The 19,592-nt window shown below is 42.0% G+C and overlaps 1 protein-coding gene across 9 annotated transcripts in view; it reads left to right on the top strand.

The window, feature by feature from the left end:
• Positions 1-19,592, top strand: part of GRIN1 (glutamate ionotropic receptor NMDA type subunit 1) — a 146,781-nt gene that overhangs the window by 75,752 nt on the left and 51,437 nt on the right. For all 9 annotated transcript variants that reach the window (XM_077475690.1, XM_077475701.1, XM_077475763.1 and 6 more), the window contains 4 exons: positions 10,226-10,400; positions 12,975-13,119; positions 17,391-17,474; positions 18,834-18,969. In XM_077475690.1, the coding sequence (XP_077331816.1) occupies positions 10,226-10,400; positions 12,975-13,119; positions 17,391-17,474; positions 18,834-18,969 (540 nt within the window). The remainder of the gene's footprint in view (positions 1-10,225; positions 10,401-12,974; positions 13,120-17,390; positions 17,475-18,833; positions 18,970-19,592) is intronic.

Here is a 19,592-nt window from a genome sequence, read left to right on the forward strand (position 1 = left end):
CCTCCAAGACTGCGAAAATCAGAAGGAATTGGTAAAATTTCAGCATATTTGAAAAAATGCATTGATGTAAAAAAAGAATTCAAAATAAAGATTTTTTTTTAAGGGTGGAATGGGATCTACATAGCCTGAGTAATACAGAAGATTCTTCTAAACAGTTTTTGTGCAAAAACAAACAAACAAACATTATTAGCCTATTTATTGTAGTTTTTTTTTTTTTAAGAAAACAAAATCGGAGAAAAAAGGTAAAATTAGAACACAGTAAAAGGAATGGTCACTGGCTGTATGTTTGGGGTCGTTGTCCAGCTGCAGGATAAATTTGAAAAAATTTGGGACCAATAACACGCCTCCCTGATGGTATGGCATGATAGATAAGTATCTACTTTCTGTAGGACATGGAAACAAGCCCAAGCAACTCAACTATGCATGAAAACTTAGGAACTGATAAGTCAAAGTTTGAAATATCTGGCTGTAGCAAAAGGCAGTTTGTTCGCAGAGGGCTGGAGGGCGGTACAATGATGAGTTAATAAAAAATAAATAAGAATTGCGCTAGATATTAAAATATAAAGTCCATATGAATTAAATTTATCTGAGCAAAATGTATCCGCAAGTAATGTGACAGTGGATAAAATCTCCTTATTAGCAGTGTCCATGATCCATCAACAAAACCTCAGTGAATCCACCACCAGTTGTAGAAATCGCTTACGAGGCTCCAGTGGCGGGAGTCTCGCACTGTGTGCACCTCGCTTTGATGATTGATTGATGCTCGGAGAGAGGAGGCGTGGAGGAGCCCTGAGATGCGGAGAAAGGCCCCGGCTGGGTTTTCCTTGCCGCTCTTACAGTAAAGAACTCTCTACGTAGTTTAAGGTTAAGCCTCTTTTCTTCTAATTTTACGTGTCTTGTTAACCACTTCAGGACCGCCGTATTGCCAATGTACGTCAACACAATGGCACAGGCAGGCACAATCACGTAGATGTACGTGCCTGCCTTCCAGCGGGTGGGGGGTCCGATCGGACCCCCTCCCGCTGGATACGATGGTCCGGTTCGGTCCAGGAGCGCTCCGTGATGAGGGGATGGCCGTTGGTTTTCGGCCACCCCCTCTGGATCGCTCCTGGCCAATGAGAAGCTTCCTCCCACTGTGTATTGTTTACACAGGAAGGAGGAAGTGATGTCATTCTCCTCGGGGCGGTCTTTTTGACCGGACTACGAGGAGAAGACTAATAGTAAGTGTGCACCAACACTACACTGACATGTAGGTACACACAGGCACACAAACCCCCCCCTCGATCCCCCCCGATCGCCCCCCGATCCCCCCCGCCCCCCCCTCCCCCCCCAGTCACAGTGTCACTGATTGCATTGATCATTTCTTTACTGATCAATGCATTCAGTGTCAGTTGTGACAGTAAAAACTGTCAGGACAGTTAGTGTTAGGTCCAGGGTAGCCCCCTATCACCCCCCAATAAAGATTTAACCCCCTGATTGCCCCTAGAGTTAACCCTTTCACCCCCTTTTGCCAGTGTCACTAAGCGATCATTTTTCTGATCGCTGCATGTGTCGCTAGGTAGCTAGTTATTTTTTTAGGTTCACCGCCAGGTTTTTATATCGCTAGGTACCCCGATATACTACCCAATAATGGTTTTAACCCCCTGATTGCCGCTAGTTAACCCTTTCACCCCCTTTTGCCAGTGTCACTAAGCGATCGTTTTTCTGATCGCTGCATTAGTGTCGCTACAGTCGCTAGGTAGCTAGTTATTTTTTTAGGTTCACCGCCAGGTTTTTATAGCGCTAGGTACCCCGATATACTACCCAATAATGGTTTTAACCCCCTGATTGCCGCTAGTTAACCCTTTCACCCCCTTTTGCCAGTGTCACTAAGCGATAATTTTTCTGATCGCTGCATGTGTCGCTAGGTAACTAGTTATTTTTTTAGGTTCACCGCCAGGTTTTTATAGCGCTAGGTACCCCGATATACTACCCAATAATGGTTTTAACCCCCTGATTGCCGCTAGTTAACCCTTTCACCCCCTTTTGCCAGTGTCACTAAGCGATCATTTTTCTGATCGCTGCATGTGTCGCTAGGTAGCTAGTTATTTTTTTAGGTTCACCGCCAGGTTTTTATAGCGCTAGGTACCCCAATATACTACCCAATAATGGTTTTAACCCCCTGATTGCCGCTAGTTAACCCTTTTGCCAGTGTCACTAAGCGATCATTTTTCTGATCGCTGCATGTGTCGCTAGGTAGCTAGTTATTTTTTTAGGTTCACCGCCAGGTTTTTATAGCGCTAGGTACCCCGATATACTACCCAATTACCCAATAATGGTTTTAACCCCCTGATTGCTGCTAGTTAACCCTTTCACCCCCTTTCACCAGCGATCACAGTATAAGTGTCACTGGTGACGCTGGTTAGCCAGTTAGTTATTTAGGTTCCCCGTCAGGTTTTTATATAGCGCCAGGGACCCCCATATACTACCTAATAAAAATTTGAACCCCCTGATTGCCCCTAGTTAACCCTTTCACCACTGATCACCGTATAAGTGTTACGGGTGACTCTGGTTAGTTTGTTTTTTATAGCATCAGGGCACCCACCATTTATTACCCAATAAAGGTTTAACCCCTGATCACCCGGCGGGTGATATCAATTAGGTTTTAGGGTCAGGGTCTGCGTCGCCCCAGGCAGCGCTAGGTTAGTGCCAGTACCGCTAACACCCACACGCAAAGCATACACCTCCCGTAGTGCTATAGAATCTGAACAGATCAATATCTGATCTGATCAGATCTATACTAGCGTCCCCAGCAGTTTAGGGTTCCAAAAAAACGCATTGTTAGCGGGATCAGCCCAGATACCTGCTAGCACCTGCGTTTTGCCCCTCTGCCCAGCCCACCCAAGTGCAGTATCGATCGATCACTGTCACTTACAAAACACTAAACACATAACTGCAGCGATCGCAGAGTCAGGCCTGATCCCTGCCATCGCTAACAGGTTTTTTGGTAGCATTTTATATTTAAATCCGGAAGGCAGTGCTTGGTTTTCGGGGTTCCGTACGTGGCTAGGCTCCCAAAAAGTCCCCCACATGTGGTATCCCCGTACTCGGGAGAAGCAGCAGAATTTATTTTGGGGTGTAATTTGACTTCTGCCCATAGCATGTGTGAGCAATATATCATTTAGTGACAACTTTGTGCAAAAAAAAAAAAAGTTTGTAATATTCCCGCAACTTTTGGCAAAATATAAAATATTCCATGGACTCAACATGCCTCTCAGTAAATAGCTTGGGGTGTCTACTTTCCAAAATGGGGTCATTTGGGGGGGTTTTGTGCTATTTTGGCATTTTATGGCCTTCGAAACTGTGATAGGTAGTGAGGAGTTAAATGAAAAATTTGCACCCTTAGAAATCCTGAAGGTGGTGATTGGTTTTCGGGGTGCCGTGCGCGACTAGACTCCCAAAAAGTCCCACACATGTGGTATCCCCATACTCGGGAGAAGTAGCGGAATATATTTTGGGGTGCAATTCCACATATAACCATGGCATGTGTGAGCAATATATCATTTAGTGACAACTTTTTGTAAAAAAATTTTTTTTTTTTTTTTTTTTGTCATTATTCAATCCTTTAGGACAAAAAAAATAAATATTCAATGGGCTCAACATACCCATCAGCAATTTCCTTGGGGTGTCTACTTTCCAAAATGGGGTCATTTGGGGGGGATTTGTACTGCCCTGCCATTTTAGCACCTCAAGAAATGAGATCGGCAGTCATAAATTAAATGCTGTGTAAATTCCAGAAAATGTACTCTAGTTTGTAGACGCTATAACTTTTGCGCAAACCAAAAAATATACGCTTATTGACATTTTTTTTACTAAAGACATGTGGCTAAATAAATTTTGCCCTCAATGTATGACTAAAATTTAGTTTATTAGATTTTTCTTATAACAAAAAGAAGAAAATATCATTTTTTTTCAAAATTTTCGCTCTTTTTCCATTTATATCGCAAAAAAAAAAAATCGCAGAGGCAATCAAATACCATAAAAAGAAAGCTCTATTTGTGGGAAGAAAAGGACGCAAATTTCGTTTGGGTGCAATATTGCATGACCGCGCAATTACCAGTTAAAGCAGCGCAGTGCGAAATTGCAAAAAGACCTCTGGTCCTTAAGGTGTTTATTGGTCCGGAGCTGAAGTGGTTAAACTCCCTTCCACAAATTTTTTTATCCCTATTGTGGGTTCACCAGTACAGTATTAAATTGAAATCATATCCCCTCTCAAGTGTCTCTTCTCCAGAGAGAATAAGTTCAGTGCTCGCAACCTTTCCTCAATATCCTCCAGAACCTTTATTAGCTTTGTTGCCCTTCTTTGTACTCCCCCCATTTCTAGTACATCCTTCCTGAGGACCGGTGCTGTGAACTGGACAGCATACTCCAGGCGCGGCCGGACCAGAGTCTTGTAGAGCGGGAGAATTATCGTTTTATCCCTGGAATTAATCCCTTTTTCAATGCATGCCATTATTCTGTTTGCTTTTTTAGCAGCAGCTTGGCACTGCATGCCATTGCTGAGCCTATCATCTACTAGGACCCCCAGGTCCTTTTCCCTCCTAGATTTCCCCAGAGGTTCTCCCCCTGGTGGCGGATTCACTGCGGTTTTGGTGATAGATGATCCACTATCACATTACTTGCGGACACATTTTTATCAGATGAATTTAATTCATATGGACTTTATATTTTAATATCTAGCGCAATTCTTATTTATTTTTTATTTACTATTTTGTGACTGTGTTACACAAGGGAATTGTTGTTTATTTTCTTAGGGATAGATGGTTATAGCGCAGTTTTTACACTCACATTGAGCACAATAATGTCTTCAGGCAACAGTGAAATATGGTGGATGTTCCTTGCAAGTTTTTAGCTGCAGGTATGTAAATAGGGTTGGAGATTTGGTCAGGATCAGTGGCATCTTCAATGCGTCCTCAATGCTGAGAAATACAGGCAGATACTTATCCATAATACCGTGACATCAGGGAGGCGTGTGACTGACAACTATCCTAAACATATAGCCAATGTAATATAGAATTATTAATTATTAATAAAACATTTCCACTCACAAGTATGGTGCCTATAGACTGGCACTGAGCCTTTCCAGCAATACTTTTGGGATTTAGCAAGCGCCATTCCGTCTCCCGGGGTCGGCGTGCAGTCCAAGCCTCGATATGGTGCAGGTTAGAGCAGGAAACTAATGTAGTACAGAAACAAATTCAGTGTCGTACCGATTAGGATGGTGCCTTTGCCGGCAATTGCCCAGAATTTGATATGCGATTTGACATGTCAAATCATCCCAATGTGAACCAGGGCTAAATCTGTGTTATAAACAGAGCAGTGCAGCGCTGAAAAAAATGTTTGTTTCAGCGCTGCACTGCTCTGTTTATGATATTTCTTTGAGGTTTTTGTTATATTTACCTTTAGTGTTCAGCTGCTCTGTTACTTATACTTTAAACAGAAGGTTTTTGTTTTGCGCTGACTGATTTTGCATTTAATACTAAATCTGTGTTAGTGAGCACTTCTCCTTTGCCGAGATAATCCATCCATCTCACAGGTGTGGCATATTAAGATGCTGATTAGACAACATTATTATTGCAGAGATGTGCCTTAGGCTGGCCACAATAAAAGGCCACTCTAAAATGTTCAGTTTTACTGTATTGGGGGACGGGGGGGAACGGGGGTCCAAAAACCAGTCAGTATCTGGTGTAACCACCATTTGATCAGATTGTTGATTGTGGCCTGTGGAATGTTGGTCCATTGCTCTTCAATGGCTGTATGAAGTTACTGGATATTGGCAGGAACTGGAACACGCTGTCGTGTACGCCGATCCAGAGCATCCCACACATGCTCAATGGGTGACATGTCCAGTGAATATGCTGGCCATGCAAGAACTGGGATGTTTTCAGCTTCCAGGAATTGTTTATAGATCCTTGTAACATGGGGCCATGCATTATCATGCTGCAACATGAGGTAATAGTCGTGGATGAATGGCACAACAATGGGCCTCAGGATCTGGTCACAGTATCTCTGTGCATTCAAAATGCCATCAATAAAATGCACCTGTGTTTGTTGTCCATAGCCTACGCCTGCCCATGCCATAACACCACTGCCACCATGGGCCACTTGATCCACAGCAAACTGCTCACCCACACGACGCCATACACGTTGTCTGTCATCTGCCCTGTACAGTGAAAACAGGGATTCATTCGGGAAGAGAACACCTCCAAAGTGCCAGACGCCATTGAATGTGAGCATTTGCCCACTCAAGTCGGTTATGACGATGAACTGCAGTCAGGTCGAGACCCGATGAGGATGACAAGCATGCAGATGAGCTTCCCTGAGACGGTTTCTGACAGTTTGTGCATAAATTCTTTGGTTATGCAAACCGATTGTTGCAGCAGCTGTCCGGGTGACTGGTGTCAGACGATCTTGGAGGTGAAGATGCTAAATGTGGATGTTGTGGGCTGGTGTGGTTACATGTGGTCTGTGGTTGTGAGGCCGGTTGGTTGTACAGCCAAATTCTCTGAAATGCCTATGGAGATGGCTTATGGTAAAGAAATTAACATTAAATGCAAGGCAAACAGCTCTGGTAGACATTCCTGCAGTCATCATGCCAATTGCACGCTCCCTCAAAACTTGTGACAATGGCTCCCGCTGCTATCAATCTATCCAATGAGGTTCTGAGACAGCGTCTGGAGCTGTTTTGCTCATACCCGTCGCTGGAGTTCAGGTAAGTAAAAGGGGGCTCTGGTCTGCAGAAGGTTTTTCATCCTAATGCATAGAATGCATTAATGTGAAAAACCTTGAGGGTTTACAACCCCTTTAACTCTTTGGTAATGTAGTCAAAGCAATACAGCTGTTTGGTTAAAGGGGTTGTAAAGGTAAACGTTTTTTCACCTTAATGCATTCTATGTATTAAGGTGAAAAAACATCTGACAATGCTGCCCCCCCCCCAGCCCCCCAGTTATACTTACCTGACCCCTCGAAAGCCCCACGCTCGTCCCTGACATCCTCTTCGCCGATCAGCCTGGCCGCTGATTGGTTACAGTGGATGGATTGAAAGCAGCGCATCCATTGGCTCTCGCTGCTGTCAATTGCATCCAATGATGCGGCGCGCCGTGCGGCTGTATCACGGGAGCGTGCCCGCAAGCACTCCATATCATGCGAGGGAGCTCGCGTGAAGTTGTGGAGTCCTTGCGGAAGGGAGCCGAGACAGCCGCCGAGAGACCCCAGAAGAGCAGGTTCTGGGCCACTCTGTGCAAAACGAGCTGTACAGTGGAAGAAAGTATAACATTTTTGTTATTTAAAAAAAAAATAATAATTCCTTTACAACCGCTTTAAGACTATGATTAGTGAAGGAGCAGTATATGACTGATATGGTCATCCATGTGCTCTCTCCTCCAATCAGCAGGTTCCGTTAGATACATTATGCCATTAAAGGCTTCCAGTAAACGCGAGTTTTTCCCTAGTTGGATAGATAGTAGTAAGTAAGGTTGAATAAAGGCACCAGTCCATCCAGTTCAACCCGAGTGAGTGTCTACAATTGTCCCTATCCCTGTACATTGTGTCTCATTAAGATGCTCATCTATTATATTATTTTAGTTAAGGTACCCATGTATCGCTGTCAATTTACGCAGTGCGCCACATCATACACTTACATCAAATCAAAGGTCCCCAGCACACATTCATATACTAGAGTCATTTTTTTGGACAGAACCCAATTAACCTACCAGCATGTCTTTGGAGTGTGGGAGGAAACCGGAGTACCCAGAGGAAACCCACGCGGTCACAGGGAGAACATGCCCACTCCAGGCAGATAGTGTCATGGTTGGGATTCTAACCAGCAACTTTTTTTAATGCTAGGTGCGAGTGCTATCCACTACACCACTGTGCTGCCTGTGCTGGGTTGGCAGCACTGTGCCCTCCCAGCCTAATTACTGATGTGTATAGAAGGGAGTTTGGGACTTTAAAATGAAGCACTTGGATAGTGGAGGTAGATTTTAACCATGTTGAAATGTTTATTGATTATTAAGTAAAAAAACGTAAAAAGTATCAAATTCTGAATATGTAAGGGCATCAATACAGTAGAAGCATGATAAATAATATATACATACAACAGCACATGGTAATAATAAAAAAATAAAAAAAATGGAATACTGTAGAATAATGGTGCCCATGACAGCATACCCAATATCGACGGATATACACACATGGTAAGTATGCATCCACTAGATGTAAAACAAAAATAATTTTTTGTATATAATTAAAAAATCAATTCATGATGAAATGAATATGGTTCCGTATAAAATGTGATAATAAAAACAGTGTAGCGCTTCAATGATAATAAACGTGATCAACATAAAAAATAATAATATGTCAAAAATCGCATAAATATAAATGCCTAGAGATGAAAGTCCAACATTGGGCGCTCATTCCACTATATAGCTGGCATGGGGGTGACCGAACCGTCACAGAGAAGGCAAGTAATACACTAGGCGAATGTGTTCATATGGATCTGCTTGACTGTAAACATCAGTAAAGAGTGGATAAATACTTCTTACCGGAACAGTTGGACTCACACAGTCATATGACGGTTGAGTCTAGAAGGCTTGAGGTCACAATCTGGGACCAAGGAGTATAAGGAGGGAGATCTGTTGAGCTGATGGTGGAGCTCCGGGCGGTTGTAGGCCCAATGGTGGATCCTTTCAGATGGAACGTCAAGATAGTCAAACTCAGACGCAGCCTGTTGTACCAATAGCTCGAGCTGTTGGCACCCCACATTGCTTTTAATTTCATTTTATTTTTTATGTGATCACTAAGTCATTAATTATCTTTTGACTTCAATAAATCAACATTTTTTATACCGTTTGACCCGCACCATGTGGAGCCTTTTTTTCTTTTTTCTTTTTTCCGTTTCTTTGGTTTAAACCTTCACATCATTTCCCTCCCCATTCGGGGGAGATTGGAGTATTGGTACAACAGGCTGCGTCTGAGTTTGACTATCTTGACGTTCCATCTGAAAGGATCCACCATTGGGCCTACAACCGCCCGGAGCTCCACCATCAGCTCAACAGATCTCCCTCCTTATACTCCTTGGTCCCAGATTGTGACCTCAAGCCTTCTAGACTCAACCGTCATATGACTGTGTGAGTCCAACTGTTCCGGTAAGAAGTATTTATCCACTCTTTACTGATGTTTACAGTCAAGCAGATCCATATGAACACATTCGCCTAGTGTATTACTTGCCTTCTCTGTGACGGTTCGGTCACCCCCATGCCAGCTATATAGTGGAATGAGCGCCCAATGTTGGACTTTCATCTCTAGGCATTTATATTTATGCGATTTTTGACATATTATTATTTTTTATGTTGATCACGTTTATTATCATTGAAGCGCTACACTGTTTTTATTATCCTATTTGCCGAACTTTGTTTGTTTTTGGTGTTGGCTGCTCTTCTGGCTGTTGAGGCCATTCTTCACTTATAACAAATCACAGCGCAGTGTTTTCTTTTCAATCTGTATAAAATGTAGCTGGGGCATCAAATCAAAAGCTCGACGCGTTTCGTGGGTGTATCCCCACTCATCAGGAGCTGATGTGACCAAAAAGTTCCTATGGGATATGAGTAAAAAGTATAATATACTTAACCATATAGACAAAAATATGAATTAATAAGGATTTAATGCATATAAATGGTTAGCCAGAGCACACTCACCAATCCGGACGGCAAGTGCAGTGCGCGGCGGTGGGCGTAGGGTGGGCCAGGAGCATAATCCCTCCACGGGAACTGAGGCAGCATGGAAATGGATGCGATATCGGGCAAAGTAAGGAAATGCAAAAGTATAGAAGAGTATCACCAAAAATGGGATGTGTTGTAATTGTTGAGACCAAAATATCTGGGAACAAGGTATTGAATATGTGTATAATTAGTAGTAATAATATTTTACAAGAGTAATTAATGGTGACGCCCAAAGAATGCAGAGAGAGTGATAACAGGTGGCAGAATCGCATAACCCCCCCCCCCCCCCTTTTAGCCTAATTACTGATGTGCAAGAAAATCAAGGCTTCATGATAATATTTAACTGGATTAAATAGGGGTCTTTTGATGTCTGCCACTGCCTACACTTACACTTTAAATAATGTTACTGCTTTCAAAATTGCTTATCTATACTCAGATATAATCATTTATACATTTTTCTGTTGTAGGAGTCATCGGTCTCCAGTTGATCAATGGAAAAAATGAATCCGCTCACATCAGTGATGCAGTGGCTATTACCGCTCAGGCAATTCATGATCTTTTTGAAAAAGAAAACATTACTGACCCACCAAGAGGGTGTGTAGGAAATACAAACATCTGGAAAACTGGGCCGTTATTCAAAAGGTTATTATAACTTGGCATAGTAGTTACCCTAAAAGTAACAGAAGCAACCATTCCATCAACCACACATGGCATCTTCTAAAATAATATACTCAACAAGTTTAGCTGCAGAGAAGCAAAACAGATGCATAAAGTGTTGCCAATTTGCCCAACTAAAAAAATCTTTCCTGGCTCCTAAAGAGTAATACACTAAAGCCTTTCTTCAGCCCAATTTTTGTTTTAGTTGAAGCTGGGTTCACATATGTGCTAATAGGATGTGTGTTTCCCCGCATCCAATTCGCATGACATGCGAGTGTGCCCGGCTCTCAATGGAGCCGGTTCACACAGGTCTGGTCTGCATTTCAAAAGGGTCTTTGGGTCTGGTTCAGGTGCAAATTCAAGCAAAAATTCACACCTGAATGGTTGAACAGGGACACACCGGACCCCAAGCTGGGAACAGCAGCTGCACATACGTGAACCCGGCCTAAGGCTATATTGAAGAAAAGCTAACATTTTTGTCAGAATTTATTTCTGTGACTCCATTGGGAAACCTTTTCTTACTTTCTTTCGTATGACCCCTGTCCAAAAAATATGTGTACAAACAATTGTCACTGGTACCAACCCTTCCCCATTCAACTAAAGACTTTGTTTTCTGTCCCGGTTGGTCAGATTTGCCTTCATATCTTGTCCCTACAGGAAGTGAGAGGAAATCTCCCTGTAAGAGACTAAACTCATAACAGTAAAATGAGTCTGTATATGCAGTAAAGCACGCGTGTTATACTCACTATGGACCCTGAGGGGTTAATCCTCTGCATTGTATAAAAAGGCTGTTTGATCCTGTCTTTTCTGATTCCCCCTTTTCCCACTGTCCCCAAACCATCCCCTGAAAGAACAGAGCCTTGGGGGGTAAGCTGCACATGCTCAGTTTGGTGTGTATTGTTAGAGAGATTTTTTTTTCTTGGGAAAGTGCATGTGATCATCACAGGACCAATCAGTACTGTCCAGACAGAGGGTCAGGGGTCCTGTAGCCTCATAGGACAATCAGAGGAGAATGAAAACTCCTCCTACAAGCTTTAACCAGACACTGATAGAAAGTCACAAGACTGCTCTAACGGCTGATGAGAAAGGGCATTTAGCAGATTATATTTACTAAAACTATAACATTTCAATGTTCTGTGTACTGTAGGAGACCAGATATATTGAATTCAGGGTCCTGGGTTTAGTAATACTTTAAGCTCTGTCTGATAATCACCATCGTCATTGCAGAAGTGCTTCACGAATTTATAGATACCGTTCTACTTTAAGCACTCCTTGCCCCCTTACATGCCACATTTGGCATGTAATTTTGTCTTTGTGGGGGGGAGTGGGTACCTAGTTTTGACAGGTACCCAGCTCCCACTTCCTGTTCTTGTCACCTTGCTTCAGGGTGGATTTAATTTAAATCAAGTGGATTTAAATCACTAGTAAAAAGGCTTTATTTAAATCAACTTGATTTAAATCATAATTTTTAAAGAACAACTGTCATCTCTGTCTGCAGCGGCTCCTCCTCGGACCCGCTGTCGACTCACCGACAGTCCCATTCACGGCTGGTGATGTGGCAGTGACACAACAAGGTGAGGGAGGTGGCGGCAGCAGGTGAGTGGATGCCCAGTAACAGGCGCTGCCATGATGGATCCAAAATGACAGGTGCTCTTTAAATGTAAGGACTTATTCTTGCTGGTAGTTAGAATGTTTAATATTTATAAACAAAATGAAGGTTTCCTGTTTAGAACAATAAGCTGTCAGGTAAGTAAAACACCAATATCAATTCAATCATTATGATTCAATCATACAGTTTGCAGTGTACATAGATTTGCAAAACAAGTGGATAAAGGAATATTACTGAACTTTGTTTTATCTCATGATTACTGTGAAATTGTGTGAAAGCATCAATGCAGTGCATATTATCTCATTGAATGAGTTTACCAAAAATGCAAATATTGGCAAATATACAGCCTCATGCTACATAACTAAGTTCCATTTTATGCTGAATAAACTAAATTATTAATGTATCCTAAATATAAAACTATCTTTAAATAGATTTTTACTCCAAAAGCATTAATTAAAATAAATAATTTTATTAAAATAAAGTCGATATAAATTATTTTTTTTGAATTAAATAAAAAAAATCTGATTTTTTAGATTTTTTTAAAAAAAATCATTGATTTATATCCACATAGCCTTGCTGCCTGGATAACTCCTCCTCTCCCTCTAGGTGACTCCTCCTCTCCCCCTCCCTCTCTACAATCTTCTAGGGCACGTCATAGAAGATTGCCTGGCCACCAAGAGAGCGTAGTGCAACTTGTACATGTGCAGTGCGCACCCGGCTGTGAAGCCTCAAGCTGTCACAGTCGGGTGCCCCCACTTGCAATGCTGGCACCACGGAGAGGTGGGGGAGAAGAGCAAGGCTTCAGGCGACTGCATTACTGGACCGTGGGACAGGTGAGTGTCTGTTTATTAAAAGTCAGCAGCTACACTCTTTGCAGATGCTGACTTTTAATAAACTTGCAAACGAGTGGAACTCTGCTTTAAGTACATATTTGTGTTCTGTTATGTCAGGGTGCTAATGTCCTCCAAATACCCAGAAGGTGTCACAGGAAGGGTGGAATTCAATGAGGATGGAGACAGAAAATTTGCCAACTACAGCATTATGAACCTTCAAAACCGAAAACTCGTCCAAGTTGGGATATTCAATGGAAGCCACGTGAGTAGCAGTTCAATCTGGACTTTGCACTGAGTAGGTTTGCCACTGTTCTGCCCATACTGTACCTGGCCAGTGCACCTCTAGAGCTGTGTAAATAAGAACTTTCACCAGTGATGTTTACATCTAGTGATATTGTTGGAAATATTGATAATGATTATCTATGCTACTTTTCTGTGATCATTTTGCACATGCTGCTCTATGGTACCATGCCATCTTGAGTAACAGCCCTGTTTCTTCTGAGAGAGGTAGAGTGCTCCAAGAAATGGTAAGTGAACTCTGGGCTAACTCAGTTAAAATCGACAATAGTCTCACAACAGGGTCAGAAAAGATGGCATCCTGTAGGGTGGCAGAATGATGTCAGGGAGTAAGCAATTATTTGTACAACTAATATAATTACATTTTTATGAACAGTGCTGTTATTTGTAAAGCTCATTATTGACAGGTTCCCTTTAACTGTCACTTGTCCATAAAAATCACTGGTCCAACCATGCTTTCATGCATTTCACCACAGTCACTTACCCTGGAGGATAAAGCTGCTGAACGATCATGGCTGCCTTTTCCTCCTATCGCTTGCTTTTGTAAGCATAGCAGTGACTTTGTATACTTACAATACATGAAGGAAAGAAGACAAAATACTCCAGTGATGACAGTTATTACATTTGTAGTGTTATCCCAGCTATGGCCCAGCTAGCTGCTGCAAAAGTATTGTGTTGAACAAGAATTACTGCTGCATATGTGTTGCGGTGATTCCAGGAATATGCTGTTCTCAATTGTGCTGTTACATTAACAGGCTCCAGGAGAGAGTGAGGGTCTATACCTTCCAGTGAGCCTGGGACCAGTTGGCTGTATTTGGAGGGGAGTCAACTGTGTCATTGCTCCCAAGTAAGGCCAGGAGCAACTTTGAAGACTAGTGTTGAATGTAATCATGAACATTCCTGGGGCCTCCTGGGAGAAAGGGCAAATTTATCAGGCAGTGGTGGACTTGGCACCTGACAGCCAAGTGTTCGTTCTAGACAAGTGAATGGATCAGACCACATCCACCTTGTTGGAGTGGAAGAGAGGCATTCTTGCCTGTTTCCAGGGGGTTAGCCTACAACTGACCAACAACATTGTAGCTCATTTAGTCAAACTAAGAAAGCCAACTAGAAATCCTCTGAGTACGAGTCAAGCAGCATTAAAACAAGGATTTCCACTTGGCGAGAAAAGTTGGAAGAGTGGGCTCACAGAAAAGGGAAAAAATTTAGAATATCCAATTGTTTTAAAGGGGGGAGGAGTAAAACTAACTAAAGTAGTTAGAGAGGGTGAAAGTCTGTTTTATGGGGACCAGCCTCAGAAATTATACATGTTGAGGGCCTGGTACAGTTCAGGAAGGGGGGGGGGGGGGGATACAGCTGAATCTCCAAATAACCAAACATTTGTCCAAATTTAGATTTGTAATGAAACAAATTGCATATACCTAACATGAAGGTTTTCCTTGTTTTGGTGCACAAGTTACACTGAGTTCCAATATGATGGATATCTCCCAGTTAAGCTAGCGTAGGACCCCTTAGTTATCAGACAACTAAGGACCTTGGACATGCTCTCCATCAAGTGACCTTGACCCCCTGGGTCCATCAAGAGTTCCTTAGTCATCATGGGGATGAATACAGACTTAGTAAGGCAACTCCTGTGCCCCTTGTCTCATAGAGAGACTCTACATTGGAGAATGTGCTCTCCATGCAGCGGTTGAGGTACCAACAATTGGTTCAAAAGCAGAAGGCCCAGAAAAAAAGTGTTTGAATGCTATAGAGGATGGAGAAGACAGAGAAAGTTCTACAGTTGTGTCCTTAAATTGTACTGGAAGCTGATCTGAATAGGGAAAAAGAATCTGAGTTAAAATTGATGGCCGCTCGCTCGTCCCCACCCCCTATCCTGGCCGGCCGGGTAGCGTGCTCGGATAAGGGTCTGATATGGACCTAGGGGGGACCCCTACACTGATTTTTCGGCATAGGGGTTCCCCTTTAAGTCCATACCAGGTGACGGGGCCAGCGACGCCTCCTTCGCTGGCCCCGGCTACCTGGAGACGCGCTCAAAATGAGCGGACTTTCCTCCATGTGTGTGGGCGAGTCCGTTCATTTCAAAAGTACGGCAGATAGTCCGGAGGACTTAGTACGCCGTATTAGTCCGCTGAAAAAGTGCCGTGTGTGGGCAAGTAGCTCGTTCGGAAAGTCCGGCGGACAGTCCGGCGGAAAGTCTGCCAGACTAAGTCCGCCGAATAGTCTGCTACGTGTGTACGCAGCATTAGAGAACCTTAGTGAACAGCTGGCAGAGTTAAAGAGGACTGGGATCATCTGAGAGTCTAGAAGTCCCTATGCTTCTCTTCAGCAAGCTTCTTTAGAAATGAAGAAGAAGATAATTCAGAGCTGCCAGATCAGGCCTGTCAAGTAAAATGGGCCAGAATGTCTTGAGAGCCAATACAAGACAAGTAGTCCTACCAGCGTGAACTGGCATATCTCGGCTAGCCCAGCTCGGCCCTACTAACTCCATGCAGATGCCAGCAGAGAAGCACTGGGTGGGTGGCTATATCAAGAACATGATGGATATCTACAACCTATCACATATAAGAACCAGTGCCTCATCCATGCTAATAAAGATCTATCCTATCTCAGAGTTATTGGCCTTTAAATAAGCAGTGGTGGATAAGTTGAGGGACTATTTTTATAGAACGGATACCCCATCCAAAAGGCTGCACAATATTGAACCTTTTGAGGAAGAGTGGACCTGACTGATGTCTGAAGGGATTTAAGCCCTGTGTTAATGGCTTGAGCACAAGATTAGAGGAGGGACAGGGGCTGAATCCATTTGAGTTACTGCTGCTAGCGTCACCAAGCTCTACTGTAATATGTCCCAAGTAAAAGATAAAGGTCTGTCTACACTTAAGAAGAAAGATTTGAAGAATGACCAAGAGAAGGTAGAACGGAAAGAAACTTCCAATGATGAGGGCAGAAACATCAAACTAAACACCACATCCCAAATGAATGAAAACAGAGAAAAGGACAGTGAGGTAAACAAACCCCAGGACTTTTAAGGTGTCAGAAACAAAATAGATAGATATTTGATAAATATCCATAAAAATGTTTTTATTACAAAGAAATATACAATACAATAAAAAAAAGTTATCCACATCAAATTTTGTATAGGACAAAACAATTGACTGAAGCAAAAGATACCACTCACAATATACCACTCAACATGTTTCACTCATCTGAGCTTCCTCAGGAGTTTAGGTAAATTGTATGGTAGGCTGGAAACAATAGAAATATATGAATAAGACTTCATAACAAATAAAGATACAATTTCATATATATATATTTTTTAGCTAGGTAAACAAGTATATTGCAAAAAAGGTTTTTTAGAAGTCCATACAGGATCTTACCCACGTTGCCGAGAAATTTCTGATATGGATTTTGATTGAAATAATAATAATAACCATCAAAGATGAGGAGGCATCAATAAAGTTTTTCACCCCAAAGCTCCGGTCTATATGGCCACAGGAGGACAAAGAGTTGGTATGCCCCCTATAGGGATAGAAATAAGCCAAATTGAAACAATGGCCTTATAAGGACAATTGCAAACCAGTATCACAAAAAAGATTTATCAAAAAATAATAATTACCTAAATGTTGTTAAATTCTTCACCGCAGAAACCTATGCACAGCTGTGAATTATGAGACTCGCAGTTTGCAAAGGAATGAATACATTTTAATAATCCAATGAGACAGGCATTTAAAATTGTGAAATAAAAAGAAAATAGATTAAGTGAATTGCAAAATGCACTCACTCAAAAGATAAGGAAAGCACTGTGGAGGTCAATTACCTGATGGCAGATGACTGGGGAGAGACATAAAAGCCTCCCTGTTGATATTGTACCTACGACAGACAATATCGGTGTACACTGCGCTCTTATAGCCCTCCCAACCCAGTTGGAGGGACTTCCAGGAAGGTGGTGCTTCTTGGGTCTCAAAAAGAGAGGGAGGACAGAGACACATGGGGGGGGGGGGGGGGAGAGATGGTATACAGCCACGAAACAAGCACACTGTACCACATGTGTGGCCTGGGCAGCTACTACATCAGTATTGTGTTGAACAGGAATCCTCTCAAGAACAGAAGAGTGTAATACAACCAGCAGCTCCTTCAGGGGTAGCACTACATATGTAACTTACACTATGTCAGCAAAACAAAGCTTTACTTTAGTCATTAGTCCTTTATTTTGATTGCTCTTTTATCTTGCAGATTTTACAGAATGACAGAAAGATTATTTGGCCAGGAGGTGAAACAGAAAAACCTGAAGGGTACAAAATGTCGACCAATCTAAAGGTATAAACCTTACTATAGTTTGTGTTTTTCACACCTGCGGTGTCAGAATTATGCTATTCTCTATAAAATGTGTAGACATAAAGTGCCTTGAAAAAGTATTCATACCCCTTGAAATTTTCCACATTTTGTCATGTTACAACCAAAAGACTTAAATGTATTTTATTGGGATTTTCTGTGATAGACCAACACAAAGTAGCACATAATTGTGAAGTGGAAGGAAAATGATAAATGGTTTTCAATTTTTTTTACAAATAAATATGTGAAAAGTGTGGCATGCATTTGTATTCAGCTCCCTTTACTCTGATACCTCTAATTAAAATCTAGTGGACCCAATTGTCTTCAGAAGTCACCTAACTAGTAAATACATTTAAATAAATACAAAAAATTATTTAAATTAAATAAATAAATACATTAAGTAAATACACTTGTGTGTAAGTTAATCTGAGTATAAATACAGCTGTTCTGAGAAGCCCTTAGAGGTTTGTTAGAGAACCTTTGTGAACAAACAACATCATGAAGGCAAAGGAACACACCAGATAGGTCAGGGATAAAGTTGTGGTGAATTTTAAAGCAGGGTTAGGTTATAAAAAAATATCCAGAGCTTTGAATATCTCTCAGAGCACCGTTCAATCCATCATCCGAAAATGGAAAGAGTATGGCACAACTGCAATAGCTCATGGATAGGTAGGGATGGGATGTGAAAGCATTTTGGTGCTTTCGGTGCTTTCATTCTTTTGCACCCAGTCCCTACTAAAAGCACGATCAAGACAAATGATCTAAATGTCCCTCACTGTACAAGAAAATGTGCATTTATGTCTGTCTGTGTCCCTGTAGGGGAATTTCCCCTCAGTTTCACTTCTGTCAAACACCAGTTGGATAGAAAGTGAGGGGATTCTGTCTGACACCTATTAAATAGGTAGGAAGTTATGGGAATTTCCTCTCATTTTCTATTCTTTCTGATATAAGCCAAATAAACAGGAAGTAGGAAGATTCTAACACCCATTAAATAGCGAGAAAGTTGTAAGAATTCATTTTGCTTCCTTTTCTGCCTGACAACTGACAAAAGGGAAATCTCCCAGAGGCACAGACAGCAAATAAAAATTCACAAGTCAAGCTTTGACTAAAGTTGGGCTCTGAAGGAGTTTTCTGCTAAAGTAAAGGGGGTTTCTACATTAAATGTATTGGCTTATTGCTGTGTAACCACAGTATTTCTTTATTGTGTAAGCTTCCTTCTGTGCTTTATCAGCCATGTCTGAGATATAATACAAAGAAGCTTGCAGAATGTACTATAAGCCTGGATTGTGGGTACTTGCACTTTAATCTTTGCTTAATGTATGTTATCTTCTATTTCATTCACAGATAGTGACTATTCACCAAGAACCATTCGTTTATGTCAAGGCAGCATTACCAGATGGTTCTTGTAAAGAAGAGTATGGTATAACTGGTGAGCTCATCAAAAAAGTTCGATGCCAAGGGCCCAATGAGACCACCCCAGGTAAGTACAGAGTTGTAACTTTTGGCTACTCAGAGGCTGTGCATTATATAAACATAATACATCTTTTCTAATAAAGTGGAGCTCCAGCTAAAGTTATAGATTGTTTCGTTTTGGACAGAGTTAAGAAAGGTTGGAATCTATGCCCAACTTTAATTGCTGTGCCCTTTTTGGGAAGATTTATCTACACTTCCTGTTCCACTGACCACATGGGAAGTGAGGGGAAATCTCACCACAGGAAATATTGATGGCAGTAAAAATAAAAGGTTCTAACTGGGGGCGTGACTACAAATCACAGAGCCCAATTGCAAAATTTAGATGGGGCCCCAACTTCCATGAACTTTCTTCTTGGTGAACTCTCTTTTTGATGCACTTAGCATGCCCAAACGTAGCTGCTTTATCATGAAGAGCAGAGAAACTCTTTCTTTGCAGAAAGAAAATAGGAGAACTGGTACAGCAGCAGCTGGTACAGGGGCTCATCAGTTGGGGTTTTCTCTGCAGATGCCCAGAGAGGCCATTTAAGCCATAGTCTACGAATAGGTGGGACCAATGCACAGCTCCTCTGTTGAGCTCCATATAAACTATAGGTCCTTCTAATTTTAGATGGGGGAATTATCCTGGTTCCA

The sequence above is a fragment of the Lithobates pipiens genome, unplaced genomic scaffold (genome assembly GCF_037356315.1).
Source record: "Lithobates pipiens isolate NorthernLeopardFrog02 unplaced genomic scaffold, aLitPip1_a1.2 Scaffold_1, whole genome shotgun sequence".
In the NCBI taxonomy this organism is placed as follows: Eukaryota; Metazoa; Chordata; class Amphibia; order Anura; family Ranidae; genus Lithobates; species Lithobates pipiens.